This window comes from Ahaetulla prasina, chromosome 1, assembly GCF_028640845.1.
Source record: "Ahaetulla prasina isolate Xishuangbanna chromosome 1, ASM2864084v1, whole genome shotgun sequence".
Taxonomy (NCBI): domain Eukaryota; kingdom Metazoa; phylum Chordata; class Lepidosauria; order Squamata; family Colubridae; genus Ahaetulla; species Ahaetulla prasina.
The window spans coordinates 192,265,533-192,287,523 of NC_080539.1; the positions used below are offsets into that span (position 1 = coordinate 192,265,533).

Below are 21,991 nucleotides of genomic sequence, written 5' to 3' on the forward strand. Positions count from 1 at the left end.
ACCCTCTCCATCGGGGCCAATGACTCGCTCCCAACAGTCAGCCGTGGACTCAGCTGGCTGTACCGGGATGCCGGCATCCACAGCCACTCCGTCTTGGAGGGATTGAGCTTGAGCCTGTTTCTCCCCATCCAGACCCGTACGGCTTCCAAGCACCGGGACAGCACTTGATAGCTTCATTGGGGTGGCCCGGTGTGGAAAAGTACAGCTGGGTGTCATCAGCGACAGCTGGTACCTCACACGAAGCCACTGATGATCTCACCCAGCGGCTTCATATAGATGTTGAACAGAAGGCGAGAGAATCGACCCCTGCGGCACCCACAAGTGAGGCGCTGCGGGTGACCTCTGCCCGTCAACACCGTCTGCGACCGGTCAGAGATAGGAGGAGAACCACCGATACACGGTGCCTCCCACTCCCAATCCTCCAACCGGCGCAGCAGGATACCATGGTCGATGGTATCGAAAGCCGCTGAGAGGTCTAATAGGACCAGGGCAGAGGAACAACCCCTATCCCTGGCCCTCCAGAGATCATCCACCAACGCGACCAAAGCCGTCTCAGTGCTGTAACCGGGCCGGAAGCCGGACTGGAACGGGTCTAGATAGACAGTTTCCTCCAGGTGCCGGGGAACTGATATGCCACCATACTCTCTACAACCTTCGCCGAGCGGGTTGGAGACCGACGATAATTACCTAAAACAGCCGGGTCCAGGAAGGCTTCTTGAGGAGGGCCTCACCACCGCCTCTTTCAAGGCGGCGGAAGACTCCTCCAACAAGGAAGCACTCGTAATCCCCTGGAGCCAGCCTCGTGTCACCTCCTGAGTGGCCAGCACCAGCCAGGAGGGCACGGGTCCAGTAAACACGTGGTGGCATTCAATCTACCCAGCAACCTGTCCATGTCCTCGGAGCCACAGGGTCAAACTCATCCCAGACAATATCACCAAGACCGCCTCAGACGCCCCGTCCGAATCGCCACAATTTTGGTCCAGACCGTCCCGAAGCTGAACGATTTTATCGTATAGATAACCGTTAAACTCCTCAGCACGTCCCTGCAACGGGTCATCCCGCTCCCCCTGGTGAAGGAGGGAGCGGGTCACCCGAAACAGGGCAGCTGGGCGGTTATCTGCCGACGCAATGAGGGAGGAGGCGTAGCAACGCCTCGCTTCCCTCAGTGCCACTAGGTAGGTCCTAGTATAGGATCTAACTAGTGTCCGATCAGCCTCTGAACGGCTGGACCTCCAAGAACTCTCTAGGCGTCTTCTCCGGCGTTTCATCCCCCTCAGCTCCTCCGAGGACCAAGGGGCCGGGTGGGATCTGCGCCGGGTCAGAGGCCGCAGAGGCACGACACGGTCTAAAGCCCCAGCCGCAGCCTGTTCCCAGGCTGCGGCTAGTTCCTCTGCCGTGCCGTGAGCCAGATCCTCAGGGAATGGCCCAAGCTCCGTCCGAAACCTCTCTGGGTCCATCAGGCGCCTGGGACGGTACCACCGTAGTGGTTCCGTCTCCCTGCGGTGTTGGGTAGCGGTCAGAAAGTCCAGGCGAAGGAGAGAGTGATCTGACCATGACAAAGGTTCTGTGACTATATCTCTCAAGTCCAGATCCTTCAACCACTGACCAGAGATGAAAATCAGGTCCAGTGTGCCTCCCCCGATGTGAGTAGGGCCATCCACTACTTGAGTCAGGTCCAGGGCCGTCATGGAGGCCATGAACTCCCGAGCTACTGTCGATGACGAGCCAGCAGATGGCAAGTTAAAGTCCCCCATGACTAAAAATCTGGGGGTCTCCACTGCCACCCCGGCAAGCACCTCCAGAAGCTCGGGCAGGGCGGCTGTCACGCAGCAAGGAGCCAGGTACGCGACCAGCAAGCCCATCTGACATCTATGACCCCACCTCACAAGAGGATTCACACCCGGCAATCTGAGGTACAGTGGCCTCCTTGGCTCTAGACTCTCTTTAATAACAACCGCCACCCCCACCCCTACCCTGGGCCCTCGGCTGATGGAATGCACGGAAACCCGGTGGGCACATCTCAACCAGGGCACGCCTTCAGTGCCCAACCAGGTCTCCGTGCGCCTATAATATCCGTGGCACCCCTGAATCAGATCATGTATTAGGGGGCCTTGTTAACCACGGACCGTCGTTGCATAACATCAGGCGAAGGCCCAGGCTCTGAGGGTCTTGACCATCCGGGAACGGAGAAGTCAGGGGATCGGGCACGCGATCGCCTGTATACATCGAACGCGTGACCCCTAAACCGATGCGATCCCCTTCCGCCATATCTGCCCCTCCCACTTACCGTGCAAATGGACTCACCCTCACACAAAGGAACACACTCCCCCCCCATAACCTCCGAACCTATTTGATAGTCGCCACGAGCATGCGCTGGAGCTGGTTTCCCCCCCAACAGGCTACCCCCATCACCCGCCCTATCCCTCCCCTTAAAATTCCCTTAAAATCCCCAATAAAAACGACTAAAGAGTTCATTAAAATCCCTAAGCCTCCTAGATTTCGCATGCCATCTCTCGGGTTCCAAAACCCGTCCTCAAGATGTGCCCTCGATAATGTGGAGGCCAGACCTCTTGAGAGAGGGAGTCTCGCAGGGCAAGAAGGTCCGCGTTGAAAATCTTCGCATGAATAAATAAAGTACAAAACGGTCAGCAGTCCATCCAGGCCGGTCAAAATGTCAAGATGTTATTGTAGCGCGGTTATTATAGCAAGGTTAGGCTCTCTGGCTGGTGATATGAGCCGTGGACTTCCCGGGCTCCATGGGGCCGTTATTCTGCCCTCTAACCCAAACGGTCCCACTCGCCCCAGGTACAGATGGCTAGCCATTCTCCGCCAAGTCAGTCAATTGGTGTTAAAGTCAATATGGGCCTTGATGTCAGGGACTCCATACCCAGTTGCTCCAGGCTTGCTCCAGGCCTGATCTTGAACAGTCCTAGGCCGAGCTGCCGAGGGTCTAAAAAAGGGCCAGCCACACCTCCGAGTCCTCCTCCGAGGGGCGAAACCCTCCAGATGGCAACATTTGACCCTCCGCCACTACCACTCAGCGGACGATCTTCTCGTCTCTCCTCCTCTCTGGCATTGATGGAAAAACCGTTCTCCGGCCTTGATCGAAAACCCTCAGTCCCTGGGGGTGGGGGGGCCATCCGCCGCCGCCGCCATCGCCGCCGATACCCGGAAGCCAAGCGCGACCGCCGTGGCCATCACCCCAGCCAGAGGCCCAGCAAGGCCCCAACAGAAGTCCGAAGGATAAGCCGAGGAAAACGCCAGGCTCCAAGGGAGAGAAGTCCGGCCAAGTCCCATCCAGCACCGTTGGAAAAAAAAAGCCCCTAGCCCCTGGGGGGGGGCTGCCGTCGCCGCCGTCGCCGCCAGACCCAAAGGCCCGCAGCGCCCGCCACGGCCACGGCCACCACCCCCAGGAAGGTGGGGAGACGCCGAGGGAGCTGCCGGGCCGCCGAGGGGGCCACTGAGCTACCGAAGGGCTACCGCAGGACCACAGAGCCGCCATTGGGCCGTCACTGGGCCGCCGATCTTCCCGCAGGCCCAGGCAGGCCGTAGCAAAGAACGCCGGGGCTAAACCGCCATAACAGGCGCCAGGGCAGAGTCGCCAGAGCAGAGCCGCCGAGTCCGGGCAGAGCCGCCACCAAGAAATGTCAGAGGCGCCACCAGGGGAGTCGCCAAGCCGCCGGGCCCACCGCCAAACAACCACCGCCCCGAGGAGACGCTGAGGAAAACCGCCGAGCCTACCGCAGAGCCTATCAGCTGTTCCGAGGCTCGCGGCTCGGCGGGCCTCAGCTCAAACGCCTCCTCTGATGTTCCGCCGGAAGGGTCTGGGACCGGAGGGCTAAAGAAGACCCCCCTCTCGGTCCCAGACCCCCTGGAAAAGCCGTGGACCGCACCGCGAAGATCGTCACCGCGCCATCTTGGCGCATGCGCAGTTACGTTGTTAAGTTGTTCAATGTTCAATGTTTCAATACACCATTCTAATGCCAGTCACCATATTATTTAAACATACATCCAGGTGAAGGGGAAACTGATGTGCCACCATACTCTCTACAACCTTCGCCACGAAATAAATGTTTATTTCTCTTATCAGTTTTCCCAGACTTGTAGGGGTAAAGTATATTTTCCATTCATCAGTAGGTGACTCCCTCAGCTTAGGTTTCAGCGTAGTCTCAGATCTCACAAGTATTTAATCCAATTTTAATTCAATTTATGGAAGCAAAGTCAGTTATTAAGTAAATAGTTTCAGCATTTTAAAATGCCTTTCCAAAAACACCACCTACCCAGTTTAAAAGTCCAATGTTCTATGTTTTAAATGTTTTTTTACTTTTCTTCCCTTAGTTCCTTTCTTTCGGGTCCAGAATTTTTCTCTAAGTAGTTTTCACCCCTTGAACAAGTAATTCTAAGAGTCTCTTTTCCTGATTTTTTTTTCCTTTTAGGGTTAGGTTCTAGGTAAAAAAAGGAATAATCTCACCCAGTTCCAATCACTGTTCATCTAGACCGCTCCTGCACTTTCTTTATTGCCTCGGCTGTCCCAGCTTCATGGCAGCCATGGATGGCTCTTCTCTTTGTCATGGATGAGAGGGAAAAGAGCCCTGGGCCAAGCGGAGAGAATGAGGTGGCTGGATGGAGTCACTGAAGTAGTAAGCATGAGCTTAAATGGTCTCAGGGGGATGGTAGAGGAGAGGAAGGCCTGGGGGAAAGTTGTCCATGGGATTGTGATGGGTCAGACACAACTTCGCAACTAACAACAACGACAGTGACCTATTATTTTAGCTCTTAGTAAGAAACCCAAAGAGATTTGTTTAAAAAAACTACATTATTTAGTATAATTATTCAATGCCTGGAAAGAGGGTCTGGGCGTGCATAAGAGCACAAAAGTGCCTACCGTTCCTGTCCTATTGTTCCTTTCATTATATCAAATTAACATAGTTGTTGCATACTTTTACTTATATATATATATATTTCTTTCATGATGTGTTGTTTTTATTTATGACGATGTTTGTGTATACTGTTGTGACAAAATAAAATAAAGAACTGATTCTGGTTCTATCAGCCTAACTGTATTATTCTGGATTTATATTTCTATAAACAGCTTTGTTTATCTTATAGGTTTATAGGGACTTTTAACGCATTTCTCCCTTTAATGAACTTTATTGGATTTTTCTATCCACAAGAAGGAAATCCAACATAAGGAATATCCACTCAAGGTTTTCAACTTTGAAACAAAACATAGATTAAGACATCTAGACTGGGGAATTGCCTATATTTTTAGTATAAAGATCAATAATAGTTAAATGTTTTCTTTTAAGAGTTTAAGGCTAGCCTCTTGCCTTGCAATCTTAATTTTTTCTTGTGTTATCTGCCACATATATTACAATATTAAGATTTACTGAATTTTTGTTTCTGGGTGTAAAATGGCTTTTTAGCTATCAAAGGTAAATAGGAGATGACATTGTAGAGAAGGAATTTTTTAAAACAGAAGAGATTGTACAACATTTGTTACAATCAACCTGCTTTACTTTATTATGAAATATATTCTCACAGATTAACTGCATTATACTGGAATATAATATTACTAGTAAATTCAACAGAAACAAAAGAGATTTGGATACTTTGATCATACATTTGTGGTTTTAAGGGTGACTTTGATAATGAATACAACAAATTAATGGACACCAAAAATTATCTTCAGTTCAGAGAACTGAAGCTGTTATTTCTTTTTAAACTATTTCTCAACTAATATTAATAGTATGAATAGCTAATTTAAAAGGAAAAATAGATGTTTGAAACTCTAAAAGGAAAATGCACATATTATATATCTTTAAGACTCCCATAAAGCTGTCAGAATGAAAATACTTTGATCGTACATTTGTGGTCTCAGGCAGATAAGAAGAAATGGATCAACTACTGTATATATTTGAATATTTGAATTTGGAATTTGAAAAACAAACTCAAGATGAACTAGGGAAATTTATATGTTTTAAGGATGAATTTGAGGAAAAACAGCTGATATAATTTATGCCCCAAATGATAACGAAATAAAGATCTATGAAATATTTTTTCGATTCCTTTTTATGGTACAAAGATAGTCTGATTCTTGGAAATATAAATGGTTTGTTTTCCTTCTGAAACATGGACAAATCTGCTTTAAAGGAACCTTTATCTGGCAAACTTTCCCATAATGTTTTACTCTATATATCATTACTATCTTTTTCAATGTATTTGAATGCAAATATCTTGCCATGAAATAACTTACATACTGCTCTTTAGTTCATAATGTGAAGAGGTATGTGCTGAATTTCTAATACATTATTAACTAGTCCCATGCATGTGATAGTAGCAGTGCTACATACACCTAATATTAGCCTAATAATTGTAAGATTAAACAAAAAAACTTCCAGACGGAAGAGATGGAAATTTAACAAATTTGTATTAGTACAAGTGTTTATGAAATTGAAATGACAAGAATTTAAAAGGTTCCAAACCAATTTAATCTAATGTGTTTTTATCTACAGTACAGTACTCCAGCAAAGCACTTATGAAAGGATGTGTATCTCTCTGCCTTAAAACAGAAAGAAATCTATGCAAAAATAGGAGATACTGAAGCAATTAGAATTAAGAAATAATCATCTATTTAAAACAAAAGAATGAAAGAAATGTATAATCAACTAGATTTAATGGAAGTAAATGAGATCCATGAGAAATTGAATTTTGTTAAACAGAAATATTTTGAAAAAGGCAATGTCAGATAAATTGTTGCCTTTCCAATGCAAAAGGAGTTAGACAAAATAACTGTTACCTCGATTTGGGATGCAGACATGTTTCTATAATGTACATGATGAAGCAATTTATATACTATTGTTACATACTATTAAAGATTATAGTGAACATCTGGTGCCGAAAAGGCTAAAGAGCATTTGAATACAATATTACTCATAAAGCTTATAGATCAACAAAAAATAATTCTTAATAAAGATATAATTTTAAAAAAATAGAAACAGAACAAAGTTCCAGGACTTATAGCATCTATGGAATATATTGCACAACTTTTCCAGAAATTTTAATTAAATTGTTAGCTCAGGTATTAAATGAGATTCCAAGCATCAAGAATTTCCTTCATCATGGAAAGAAGCTTACATTGCCCATTTATTGATCAGCATAGATAAAACATCGCTAAGTATGCCTCAGCAAGAGAATGATCTTGAATTTTAGTAATATTCCATATAAATCTATTATATAAATTGTATCAGTCAGGAAAATATATACAAAAAGCAGCAGTTGCAACTAGTATCAGGTCTCTAGTCTAAGATTGTAATAAACTGATTGATTGAACTAGTATCAAATAGATTTGAATGTACGTACCTTTTAATGTCATTAATGAGTCTGTTCTTTTCCTGGACTACTCTTTTATGATGCATTCTATGGAAGTCACGCTCTTTCTGCATTTTTAGTAGTGCATCTTTAGCTTTACTGCATGGAAACAAAAAAATATGATTTCTAAATAAATTTCTATTCTTTAGGTAAGTGAGGTATCAATCATGAGGACTAGCCTTCCTGTCTCAGTAATATAGTCTTAAAATCTCCAATAAAAGAAGCACATTAATACTTGATCTAGCTTTATTGCCTATCCTGGTTTCATTTAACCTGTTATTTGCATCCCTCATTCATTTTTGTCAACAGTAGGTGTAATGGTATATTCTAGATATATGGCATGTTCTGTTATTTTTGCATGGATTTTGTTTCTTGCCTGTGCATTTTCCTTCTTTTCTTATTATCCAAAAATTTTGTGGTATGATTGAACTATGAGTGAGTGAACTTGCTCTTGCCTAACAACTTTGTTCTTTTCCTATTCATGTGAATTGTGTGCCCTACAATTCATTGAAAATCAGGGATGGGTAGACTTGATAGAAAGTCATTGATGGCTCCTTTGGGAGTCAGCACTACACATATGTGGAATTAAATTCAGGTAAATTTAACAAGAACCCGATGCATAGGTTCTTAATAGAGTACTAGAGGGGTGTGGTGCTAGTTTGCCTCCTCGTGGTGCATCCTGGATAGCACAGTAGTGTGAACCAAACGACTAGCAACAAGTGGCAGCCAGACTAAATTGAAGAATTGGCAGTTAACAACAGTTGGCAGCCATACACCTTTATAGAACTCCTGGCTCTCTAAATACATGGCAAAGGACCACCCTGTCCTTGAATGGCTAGGTGGACTGGACATAGATCACGTTTACATTATTGAAAGCCACTCAGAGCCTTTTTAATTGAGCAGCATTACAGAAATAAATTAACTTGGGTATTGATGGATTAACAGCTATTTGACCCATTCTTTACCAGACTTGCAAACATCAATATTGCCATTGAAAACTGATTACCTTCTACAATTTGATGTCAAAAATTTTTTTTCATCCAAATCTCTAAAAAAAATGTAACCCAATAACAACAACAAGAACATACTTAGCTGCAAATTTATAGTTCTCCATTTCTTTCTTCAAATATATATTTTCCCTCTCCAAATGCTGATTGCAAATATAGGCATCTGGAACAAATCCAACATCTTTAGGTTCAAGAACACCTCTCTGCATCAATTCATACCTAAAATCAAGCAATTGAACTTTAGGGGTTTTTTTTTCACTCTTCTTGGTTATAAGGAGTACATAAATATACTATGAGCAGGAATTCATAGAACAACACCAACTCTTTTTCTTGATTGTGGTTATTTTAAATAGGAGCTCTTATAGTTCAGAATTACATTTCTCATGATAAGTGAAATTATCCCAAAAAACAGAACTCCATGCCTTAACTTAATACACTGAGTTCAGTGAAACTACTGTTACCTCTCATTATTTCTGAGAGGTTAAGAGAAATAACATGGATAGGAGGTACAATCAAATATCTACAGAATGTAGTACTGTAGCAGGTTATAAAAGAAAAAAATAGAAACACCATAATTTTATTGGAAGTAAAGACCAATACATATTTTGGAATAATACATATTTGTTATCTATGGCTTCCTATTGCACAGAAAATTGCCAAGATAGTTCGTTTTTACATTACTGAAAGCCATGTTGTTTCTTGGTATCCCATCTTTTTAAAAAAATAATTGCAGGTGGCAAACATAATCAATACTCCTCCACCCTATTTTCTCCAGAACAAACCTGTGGAGTGGGGTGGGATAAGAAACAGTGACTGGCCCAAGGTCACAAAGCTGGATTTCATGGCTAGTCTTCTGCTTTCTAGCATGGTGCCATAACCATAGACCAAACCAGCTAATTTTTACTGAATTGCATTGAATTCTAGAACTATACAGTTTGAATAAAGCAAATAGGGTAAAATATATTTTTGATATGCTGACTAACTAATTGAGAAGAATCAGGAATGTGCATCGCAGTTTGGAAAATCCCTCAAAAGTAATTCTTGATCTTATTCAGTAAAGTAGTTCTTAGTGTTTTTAAGAAAGAACATTAACGTTAATTAACGTTAATTTGTGACTAGACTTTGCATAAGCAGCAAAACTAAAATTAATTAAATAGTAAATTATAATATAAAAATTATTGAAAGGGATTGATATCTCCTTTTTTAACGTGTGCAAAGATTGCCTCATCAGATTTTGACATAGCTCATTTAATGCAAATCTTTGAATCTCAGTTATAAAAACATTCTTAGTAGTGATGAAGAGGTCTGGAACCATCATGAATCCATACAATTCACATCTAAAAGCTGATTTTAGAAACATGAAAGATACCCCAATATACTAGCCTAACAGGAAGTGTATTCATTGACATTGCTTCAGGAGTTAATTGCCTACTTCCATTTATTTAACTATGTGTGAAAAATGTAATTTAAAAAATACAGACATGGTTGCAAACTACTGCAATTTAAATACTTTTTATAATCTATTTTAATGGGACTAGAATTTTAGGCTAAATTGAAACTTTTTTCTGAACATGAGACTATAGCTTGTTATTTCACTATCTGGTCCATGAATCAAAAAATGACATGAAATCAATCAACACTAAGTACTACAAAATACTGTAGTGCATAACAAATTAACAATATCACAGCTCAACAAATAATTATTCATAAGATAATACAAATTCATAAGATAATACATATTCATTGTATATGGGTAACACATACAAGTCATTTGGGCAAAGTTTATTTACCCTAATCTAAATAACTACAGGTACACTACAAATTGAGAAATAATACTGTGAAAAAACACAGTCATTGCAATAAATGAAAACATGCCAAAAATTAATGCATCTTTTAAACATAGATAACACTATTTCAATTTTAATCAATTTTTAAGTGGACCCTTCATTTTTGGCCTATCAAGAAGCTCAATGCATGGGCAATATTTCTAAGTTGCTTTTCTACTTATGTATGTAAATCAATGCATGTAGCCAGTTGCCCCATCTGTGCAGCTGCCAAGCGAAGGCAAGGGAAACCGCCTGGACTTCTGCAGTCAGTAGCATAGCCTTCAGCACCCTGGAGAGAGATTTCTATGGAACTTTATAGTAGAATTGCCAGAAAGCGCAGGAAACACTGTCATCGGGTGGTCACCGACCTGTTCTCGAATCAGATCCACTTCATCTCGTGTTAAAAGATCCCCAGTGCTAAAAAAATGGCAAAACTGTTCCTCCACCATGTTTACCACCTTCATGATGCTCCACATCATATAATCTCTGACAAGGGGCTCCGGTTCACCTCCAAATTTTGGAGGGCATTTTTGGCCCTTTGGGGGCTTGATCAGGGTCTGAGTTCAAATCATCATCCTCAAACTAACGGTGGGACAGAACATGTGAACTTGGTTCTGGAACAATACATTAGATGCATTATTAACTATCAACAGGGTGACCGAACTAACCTCTTGCTGTTTGTGGAGGTTGCCTATAACAATGCTGTGCACTCAAGTATGGGGTTCACTCCCTTCCAGGTGTCCACAGGTCAGGAATTCAACCCAATGCCAGAGCTGCCAACCAGTGAATCCATAATACCATCCTTAAAGGAGTGGATAAATCAACTACAAAATACATGGCTGGTAGTTTGCAAAGCATTAGATGAAGCCTGAGCTGCCAACAAAGTGCAGGCAGACAAAAAGAGTGGAACCTAAACCATTTAACATGGGGGATTGAGTATACCTTTCAACAAGGTTCTTGCAGTCCTTACAGCCCTCAAAGAAGTTGGAACCAAAATTCATTGGACCCTTCCCAATCACACATATTATAAACCCGGTCATAGTGGAACTTGAGTTACCAAAAGCCTTAAAGCAAGTTCACCCAGTGTTTTACTCCCAAAGCCAGAGATAATCTCACCCCTAAGACCAGTGGCCGCCCTTGTACCATAGCCCATTATGGTGGAAGGAGAACAAGGTTTTGAAATTAAGGAAATCCTTGACTTCAGAAAATACTACAGAACAACCCAATACTTAGTGGCATGGAAACACCTCTCTTTGGCACAAAACGAATGGGTTCACAAGAAACATGTTAGAGCTCTTCGACTCCTCACACGCTTCCATGGCTGTTACCCAGTAAAACCTAATTAATGGCCTGTTCTTGTCTCTCCCCCTTCCTATTTTCTTTTCCTTCCTATTTTCTTATCCAGGTGACAGTGATAGAGAAATAGAGATACAGAAATAGATATAGATACTGAAAACAATTGGTTCACTAATGGGAGAAGATGGCAAGGAAGTCATGGGGAGCAGAGAAAGCAGAGCTGCTTAATTCATTCTTTGCATCTGTCTTCATACAAAAGGAAAAAAATAGTCTGAACTACAAAAAACAGAACCATAAAAGACAGACCAGGAATACAAATTAAATTGGGAAGAAAATGGTAACTTGTCTATCTTTCCACTACAGACAAGTTCAAATCACCAGGATGAAAATGGTTATGCTCCAGAGTTCCGAAGGAGATAGCACAAGATCCAGAAGGATCTCAACAGGCTAGAACTGGGCTCTATCTAACAATATGACATTCTATTGTAAGAAAAGTAAGGTTTTAACACTTAGGCAATAGGCAAGAAAAACCTATTGCACTGGTACAGAAACTACATGGCTATGGATGAAACATGTAATAGTGATACCCATTGTCATCGGGGCACTTGGTACCATGTCCAAGAATTTTATAAGATACATCAACAAATTCTGCAATAACACCAGCAGAACTGCAAAAAACTGTGCTACTTGGAACACTGTACATCTTAGGAAGGTACTTGATTGATACCTAGGGCACTGGCAGCAACCCGTATCAACCATTAGCACCAGTCAATGGTATTTGTGATGCATTTTTTAATGTTCAGTTGACTGAGTTTCAAGTTTAATGAATACAGTAAATAATAACTTTATTGTCATTGTACATATATACACAGTATACCCATACAACAAAATTCACATAACACCCAAAGACCAGGTCCAACACACATAACAATCCCCAAACACCCCCCCACCCACCACAAGTTCCCCGCCCCTAAACCACCCAAACATCCACACAACAGACTAAGTAATGCTGTCCATCAGCTCACTGATGGTGGCCCTTTAGTTCATTATCCTGATGCTCCTGGGACAAATAAACCTTGCCCTCAAGGGAATCAATTACTGCTCCTAAATGGAGTAGACAGGGCCTCTGGTGGCTCAACAGGCTAATGCAGCCTGTTATTAACAGCAACTGCCTGCAATATTGCAAGTTCAAGTCCCACCAGGCCCAAGGTTGACTTAGCCTTCCATCCTTTATAAGGTAGGTAAAATGAGGACCCAGATTGTTGGGGGGCAATAAGTTGACTTTGTATATAGTATACGAATGGATGAAGACTATTGCCTGACATAGTGTAAGCCGCCCTGAGTCTTCGGAGAAGGGCGGGATATAAATGCAAATTAAAAAAAAAAAAGGAGCCAAATGATTCTTCTCCACGTTAACGGAGAACCCATGGAAAACAAGTATGTGAAGTGTTACCTGGAGGTCCTCAGATGCTCGCTGTGCCGAAGGAGACAAAATTAAAATGTCATCCAGGTAGCACTGTAAACGAATTGATTTGGCCCTAATAGTGGCAGCCAAGGATGCTAAAACCTTGGTGAAACTACGGGGAGTGGAGGAAAGTCCAAAGGGCAAAGCCTGATATTGATAATGAGCCCCCGCGTAACAAAACCTGAGAAACCTTTGATGAGAGGGGAGGATTGGAATATGGAGGTAAGCCTCACTGAGGTCAATAGAGGTGAAGAAGTCGCCCTTCCTCACCATTGAGAATGGATCACAAAGACTGCATTTTGAACCATTTATATACAATGTAATGGCTCAGATGTTTAAGGTCCAAAATGGGTCTCCACACACACCCCCGCCGATGATTTTGGAAAAAGAAATACACGGGAATAAAATCCCAGCCCGAATTGATCTTCAGGCACTTTCTGGATAGTTTTGATTTTGAGCAAATGGATTCACTTGTCTTGTCATGAGACAGTGGGCAGCGTATAAAAAACATTGGAGGAGAAGATAAACCCGATCTTACAGTATCCCTGACCCACTTGTCAGGCATGTAGTTCTCTCCCAGCAGTTGGCAAAGAGGGCCAATCTGCCATCAATGGGAGGACTGGAAATGCAGCTAGCGATAGCGATGGATCGAACTACCTCATCCCCCTCAAAAGGGCCATTTACTCAAAAAGGGTCTACCTTTTGAAGACCTGTCTTGGAGTCCCTTCTGTCTTGAAGTGAAAGTCCCCTGAAAACGAGAAGAACCAACACCCCCCTCAGATCCCCGAAACTGGAGTCGATGGGAGTATGGTAGAAAACGGGACTCCCCCCTACAGTGGGTGGCAGGTAAAACCTTCCATTTGTCTTTGGTTTCAACCAGGAATGGCTCCAATGGTTCCCCAAACAATTTAGTCCCCGTAAAGGGAATGGATGCCAGATGTCACTTGTGTCTAGTATCTGCCTGCCGATGCCTGAGCCAAACCAAACAGCAAGCTGCCACTAAAGATGCTAGGGATTTAGAAGCAAAATGGGCAGAGTTGAGGGTGGCATCCACTGAAAATTGGACTGCAGCAATGATTTTATTCAAGTCCTGCTGAAGTCTGGTGTCCTCAGGTGACAATTTATCTTACAACTGGAGCAACCACAATAACGTTGCCCTGTTGAAAAATGATGCTGTGGTTGCCGAGCGAATTGCCCAGGCAGCCCCCTGATGTGCCCATTGAAGGACATGGTCCAACCGCCATTCCTCTGGACTCAGCCCCTCATCCGGATCACCCGGAATGGTGGTGTTAGGCAGCAGGGCAGTGACTGGGGCATTTACAGTTGGCACCTGGAGGAGAGCTGACAGTTCAGGGGCCACATTGAAGAAGCGCCTGTTGCTTCCTGACGTCGAGGAAAAGAGGTGGCGCTGGAGTGTAATCCACCAGCTTGGTAGGTTCCACAAATAGAGGGTTCAGACCCCCATGAGATGGCGGAGGAACCATCTCAATAGGACAAGAGCCGAGCTGCACTGCATTGGATGCCTTAAAAAGTAAAGACTTGAAAATGGCTTGAGGAAAAAGACCAGTGGAAGCGGGTTGTTCCGGGGGAAGACCTTTGTCATCAGAAAGATCTGGTTCCTGGGGCTCAACCTCACCAAAAAGCGATGGGCAGCTGCCATAGGAGGGAGCCGGGGAACCCAGAGCCACAGTAGACAAGGAGTCATCTTGGTAATCCCGATCAGAAGAGGCAGATGCGATGAACCGCACAGAAGGATACCTGCTGGGAGGCACGAACCCTGTCGACAATGATTGTTGAATAGCTGTGGCAATAATTGCTGAATGTTTTCATGTAGAAGAAGATTACAAACCTGGTCTTGAGAAGGTCCTGCTTCCATGGAAGCGTGGACTGAAGAAGGTGCCAGACCCATGTTAGGAGCAGGCACAGTATCACAAGTAGCAGCAGGAGCAGGTGCTGTGATCATATTGGGCCCCCACAAGCCAGATGTTGAAATGGACAAAGGACAATCTCTGAGAGACACCTGGTCCGGGGTCATCACAGAACACCGCTCCAGAGGTAGCTCCGTGCCAGGTGGACAGACTCCCTCCATGGACGCTGTGGCTAAAGGCAGACAACTACTGCCCTTGTCACAATTTTTTTTCAAGACTTTGTCTCTGCGCCTCTCATTTTTCAAAGATGCTGTACTGTGACTGTTAGACTTGTAGCGAGGACATGAGTCCTTGCTGCCTGAGGCCTTGCCCCATGCTGTAGGCCTGAGAGGGTCCGGGAACAGTGTCCCTTGGACCTAAGATTGATTGTTCATTTGCCCTGACCTTCTGGCCATGCTTTGTCTTAGCTAAAACTTTAGGCATTGTCAGGCGGACTGCTGATGTTTTTGGAAAATGTGGAAAAAGAATGGGTATCACAAGGCTGCCAAGACCAATGGAGTCTGTCAACGTACTGTCAATCTGCACCACGGTGCACAAAATGGCCGCTCAAGGGGCCCTGTACATTAGCCAAGCAGCAGCATAAAATGGCTGCTCAAAGGCAAGTGGTCAAAATTGCCGCCAATGGTGATGCAGCTGCAATCGCCAAGTTCCTAAGGGACCACTAGGCAGGTGGACAAACTGGACCAGTCCAGAGCACGCCGGCTCACTCGGTGACCAATAAAGATAGCAATCCCAATAAAGGCTCAGGCTGAAGCCTGTAGGCCAGCAGACTCAAAATGTTGGCTGCTAACAGATGGCAAAAATCAGGAGTGCAAAGCTCCTCTTAATGGCCGCCAACTGCCAGAAGGAGAAAGGGTACAGCACGAAACTCCTGAGCCTGCAGCTGCGAAGCCTGGGAGGATAAGAAGCTTAAAGGGCTGTCACCGAGCAATGCAGGCCAGCGAAAACTGGAGTGCGAAACTTTACTCGTCAAATCAAGCGTTGGGTGGCAGCTGTCAGTTGGAAGATTAAATGGTCGCCCGACCAGTCCACAGGGAAGCGCAAAGCTCCACGCAACTTCCTCTGGCCGCTGGGAGCGCAAAGCTCCATATGATCCAAAGACCCAGCTCCCCACAGGAGCACTAAGCTCCACACTGCTTGTTCAACGGAGGGAATTGATAACAAGTAACAAAAATACAGGGAGCTGGGAAACCCCTTTTGTGGGCAAGCCAAAGCTGGCTGCAGGGGAAAGGCATGATCCACCAAGGAGTGGAATCAGCCCTGTCACTCACAATCCGAAGAGGAAAGACAGTCTAAAGTCCTAAGATCCAAAGGTCAGTAGAACAGTGATTGAAAGCCAGAGAACCAGTCCCACACGTCCGTCCAGTCTGAAGGACTGAGTCAAAAGCTGGAGGCCCCTAGCAACAGGGGTGGGATTTCACAACTATGACAGGCTCAGTCCTTCAATCTGAACAGACGAGTACAACCCATGCCTGGCTGCTGTCTTCACCCACAATGGAAAACTACCCACTCTTCTTCCCCTTTGGCAAGCACAGTGTACAGGCACAGTGTACATATGTCTCACATCCCCGCAATTACAGCTGGCTGTTTTTGCTGCTAAAACTGATTAGATTGGTGCTGCAATTTAGAGAATCTTCAGATTAAGCAGCACTTTTATTAGTTCCAGTTTTCAGTTTTCCATTGCATAAACCTATGGATGAACAGAGTTATCTTAACACTATTTTAGACTTTACAGTCCAGATTAACAATCCATTTTAGGATACGGAAGAAACTTTAAGCAGTGAGGATGATGGTTTGACCTTTAAAAAGATTTTTTATTGACTTGACATTTTAAAATATTGATATTCTAATTAATGGCCTACTTAAAACTTGCAAGCAGAAAAATATCCCCAATATGAAATCATAGAAACAAAAACAAAAAGCAATATTCCAAGTTTCAAAAAAGAACAGTAATTTGAAATACAAGATCCCCTATTTAATTAAGATTTACCATTCAGTCTGAAAGCAGTCTAAGGTCCTGTTCATTCCCATTCTGATTAAAAAATTACAAAGAAAGTCATCTACAATTTCAGGTGTTTCAGACAAAGGCTGTTTAGTGATGTGGCCTGGCCGTTGAGCCTAGAAAGAAAAATTCAGGAGACATTTTAGAAACACCATCTGCCTCATAATTTGTTCCAGGAAAATATTTTTTTAAAATCAAAGACTACTTTTTTGTACATTCCAGATATATTTATACACTAATGATAGTTTATTTCTTATCATGCAGCTTTTTAGACTAATTTCATAAAGAAACAGTAGTCATGAATCTAGCTCAATGAATTGTGATTAACAACTATGTGCAATAATCTGGAAGTTAACTTTGTCCAAGAGTAGCCAAACGTCAGAATTATTTTGGATACTATGATATGAATATTTTAAATATTGTTCTCCATCTTTCTTCACCTTCTAGTAGGATCACTTTTTATTCCTTTGACTCTTCTCCTATATGATGCTGCCCTACAAGTCTGGGAACAGCTACTGTAGAAGACAGCAAAGAATTAGATTAAATAGCTTTTTTTCCTACCATCACAATGTTAGCAGCCCAATTATAGTAGCCCTACTGTTTTGATTACCTTGTAGGGGACAGAATAGATCTTGTGTAAGAGTATGGAGGAAGTGTCTGTGTTTGTCTGATGAATACAAATCTAATACTACACTTCATTGATGTATATTAATTTTTGTTATGGACATCCCTGAGAAATTCAGACATCTGAAGAAAAAAGGGGGTAATATCAAATATCCATATGCTAATGTCTTAGGCAATGTGACCCAGTCTAATAGTTGAACTGATGCTAATTGATTGTTTTCTTAAATCAATTTTTTAAAAAACTTTCATATTAAATTATTTTACTACTTTATTTATTATGAACTCATGCAAATTAAGATAGCATACATTATGATATCTAAGATATTTACCATAATTTGGGCATCAATAGACTGTTCGTGCATTGTGTGTAAAGCTTTTGCCAGATCTTCATCGCCTTCCTGTAGACTAAAATCTTCATCTGCTGGAATCTAAGTCAAATTATAAATAGATCTAAAATTAATAGGCTCACTGAGAAGAGCAGAAATGTTTCAGCATTAAGCATTACAAACTCTTTTATAAAGAGCTAAAACAGGGCTCACACAGAGAAGGTACCATTCTGTGCATGTTAGAATTCAGCTTCAGGCTCTATCATGTCGCTCAAATAAGATATAAATAGAAGGAAAAATTCTTTGTCTGGAATCCAGGAAAGCAATTTCTAAACAGGGAAGATTGCATTTAGGGTTTAGTTATGTAGAAGAGATGATGTTTGTGTTTGGCGACCTGTGCAGCCTGTTTTTGTCACTGAAAAGACAGTGAATAGCCAAAACTTGCCAGAAAAAAAGCCCAGTGAAACTTCAGACCTCTAACAGATTTCAAAAATTATGCCAACCCTGGAATTGAACTGTCAATAAGAAAGAAGTTTGTTTTAAGTTTTAATGCAAATAGCAAAGAAGGGAAAGAGAGTCACCTTGAAGGGGAGATGGGTGAAATTCTAATAAATAAAACAATAAAAATGTGATGCCACCAAACATTCCAAACGTATTTTCACTCTTGTAAACAATTTTTCCTTTCCCATAAGATCATTAAGTTTGTTTCAGTATTTTTGGTATTAAAAAAATTAACTCTGCTATTGGGATTTTTTTTGCAGCAAGACATAATTTAAGTGATCCCAAAAAACTTAAACTACTAGTACCACCTGCCTGTTTACTATAACATGTGAAGTTCATATATTTTTATTTATTTAATGAGTTTTGGAGTCTGTTGTTTGTGAATGCTTTTACTGATGTTGAGGATTTAAGCTGCTTGTTAAAGTCAATGTTACTTTTTTGGGGGATATGTTCTTTCTGACAGATTTTAGGCTGCATGCTGTTTTAAAAAGAAAAAATCCTGACCAAGTTGTCTGAAGTTTGGATGGCAAGCAATAATGACTATGCAATACTTTCCCACTATTTGTGGCCTAAGGATGGGGGAAAAAAGAGCAGGCATTCCCAATGTTTTGAGTTCCTAATATTCCCAATCATAAACTATTTAAAAGAAAACTCCTTGAATTCGAACATGAAAAACACTATTTCATATAGGAAAAAAGGGCCACTTGAGTTTTTTCCATTTCATATGAAACACAGCCAATTTAGAATATTCTAATTAAGCATTTTGAAGGGAGCCTTTTTGGTTCAAAGCTCAAAACAAATGAATCTCACCTTTTGACCTGTCAACCTTGACTTTTTTAAAAAAAATCATGATCAACATATTTTTGAGAAGGCTTGAGTTCTTTTAGAATCTATTAAAATAATTATCATACAGGTTGAAATTGGATTTTTCTATGCTATATCAGAAACTGCATCCATAATAGCTACCCAGCAACTGTTTGTATATGAACAACTCCGTAATAGCTCTGCAAGCTTGATATTCTCAGCATTTGCATTTTGCAGTTGAGTAAATATGATTCAAACGTGCTAAAGTAAAATACCACAAAGAATCGTATTTTTCTGGCTTACGTATCATTATTTTCTTCGTTGAATACATTTTTATTGATTTTTAACAGATTGAGAAATTTCTTCCTAGTGTTTTCCCATTAATTTGATAAAATTAGATTTACCCTTGAACATGTCTTTCTTGTCATATAATTTAATAAATTAATATTTTATTATTGGCATATTAATAATAGCTTTCTCTTGAGCAAGCACTGAAAAATTCTTATTTATTCCAACTTTGAAAGTTTTTAATTTGTAGACACTGAAACTGAGTGCTTGACTTTCATTATGAAGGCCAAATTGCTGTGGGGGAAAAATGGAATTCTGTAAAAAGAAATAATCCTGTCCATTTTATATTGGTCCTAGGCTGTGAAATCTAATGCATCTAATCAAAATTCTTATGCCTAATTACTATTCTAACAGGAAGACCTCATGGCTCATGCTTTTCCTAATGTTATTCCTGAATTAGTTTTTCCATTAGTGAAATGGTCTATTTTCCTTGTCCATTCATATTAAACTGCTCCAGTTTCAGAATTGAGCAATTCTAATTTAGATAGTGATACTAAAATATTCATTTTAATAATGTGGCTTGGTAATAGGATTCACCAAGGTGGTGAATTGACAAAATTTCCAGCTTGCATTTAGCATTCTTGAATTCTCATTAGCTTAACTTCACATATAAGCAAATTAATAATCTTTTGCCACAAATTAAAATTTCTCAAAAATTTACTATTATATTTTATTAAAAAATAAAAGTATTGCCAATAATAACATTTTAATAGCAGTTATACCGGCTGATGTTTTTTTCATTTCTTATCCTCCTGTTTATAAGGTTGAAATTACTAAATTGTTCATATTCATTAAAAAAAAGTTTTAAAAAGCCATTTCTAATTAGATCAGAAAATAAATTCCAACTTCATAATACTAATTTTATATGGAGAGGGAGACCCATCTACTATTAATTTATCAAGATCGGATAGCAAGATCAGAGAATGAATTGGAACTTCATATGCATAAAGTGCTACTTTAAGTTCTTACCTCTTCATATTGATAGTCATCTTCAGAACTTTCAGTTATTGTAACCTCTGCATGTTTAGTTAAGTCTATAATATGAAATTATATTGGTTATGACATAATTTAATATTATACCTGATATGCATACAGAGTGCTATTTTGGGGCAATGTATTCATTTTGTATAAATATTTGACTACTGATACTAAAATTAATTTAGCTGCTCATTCTGGGAGATGGGTGGCAAAGAAATTTAATAACTAAATAAAATAAAATAAAATAAATCCTAACCCTAATTTATGAACATAAACTAATCAGTTTTAACTTTATTTTTTCAAACATTTAAATTTTAAATCTTCTCCAGAAATGCTGAATTACGGTAGATCTCATCTTAAGATTTTATATGAAAATCTTAAGACAAGACTAGACAAAGTAGATGGGAGAATGGAAAAAATGGAAGCAGAATTGAAAGAAGTTAAAGAGATGATAGGGGAAAATGAACGACGATTGCAACAAGTGGAAGAAAAAACAGAAGCAATGGAGAAAAAAGTTGAAGAGATGGATTATTGACTTACAACTATACATAAATGATCTCTGCGACCTCATCTCAAGTTATTGTGTTCTCTTTGCTGACGATGTCAAACTATTTAATACCTCTAATAATACTTCTACCCTTCAAGAAGACCTCGACTTAATTTCCGATTGGTCTAAAACTTGGCAACTCCAAATCTCAACCAGCAAATTCTCAGTCTTACATATTGGAAAAAAGAACCTTAACATCAAGTACAAACTTGATGGACATTACCTAACTGATCACCCCCACCCTGTCAAAGATCTTGGAGTTCTCATATCAAATGACCTTAATGCCAAAGCCCACTGCAACTACATAGCAAAAAAGGCCCTAAGAGTTGTAAACCTAATTTTACGCAGCTTCTTTTCTAAAAACTCTACACTACTAACTAGAGCATACAAAACATTTGCCAGACCTATTCTTGAATACAGCTCATCCGTCTGGAACCCATACCACATCTCTGACACTAATACAATAATAATAATAATAATAATAATAATAATAATAATAATAATAATAATAATAATAATAATAATAATAATAATAATAATAATAATAATAATAATAATAATAATAATTTAATTTGTATACCGCCCTTCTCCCGAAGGACTCAGGGCGGTGAACAGGCAGATAAATAAAAATGATACATTTCAATAAAAACAATATATAAAAAACTTATTCCAATAGCCTAAATTTAAAATACAATACAAAATATAAAATAAACCCCAATAAAATCCATATTAAAACCCTATTTAAGCCAGTCCTGCTCGAAAGAATAGATATGTTTTAAGCTCGCGGCGAAAGGTCCGGAGGTCTGGAAGTTGTCGAAGTCCTGGGGGAAGCTCATTCCAGAGGGTAGGTGCCCCCACAGAGAAGGCTCTCCCCCTGGGAGTCGCCAGCCTGCACTGTTTGGCTGATGGCACCCTGAGGAGGCCCTCTCTATGAGAGCGTACCGGCCGGTGGGAGGCATGTGGTAACA

General features: G+C 41.1%; 1 protein-coding gene across 1 annotated transcript in view; it reads right to left on the reverse strand.

The window, feature by feature from the left end:
- The window catches only part of SPAG16 (sperm associated antigen 16), a 428,424-nt gene that overhangs the window by 395,755 nt on the left and 10,678 nt on the right, over positions 1 to 21,991 (reverse strand). Inside the window, exons 2-6 of the mRNA XM_058186100.1 lie at positions 20,468 to 20,514; positions 17,849 to 17,947; positions 16,884 to 17,011; positions 8,460 to 8,597; positions 7,363 to 7,470 (exon numbers count right to left, since the gene is read on the reverse strand). Coding sequence (XP_058042083.1) covers positions 7,363 to 7,470; positions 8,460 to 8,597; positions 16,884 to 17,011; positions 17,849 to 17,947; positions 20,468 to 20,514 — 520 coding nt within the window. The remainder of the gene's footprint in view (positions 1 to 7,362; positions 7,471 to 8,459; positions 8,598 to 16,883; positions 17,012 to 17,848; positions 17,948 to 20,467; positions 20,515 to 21,991) is intronic.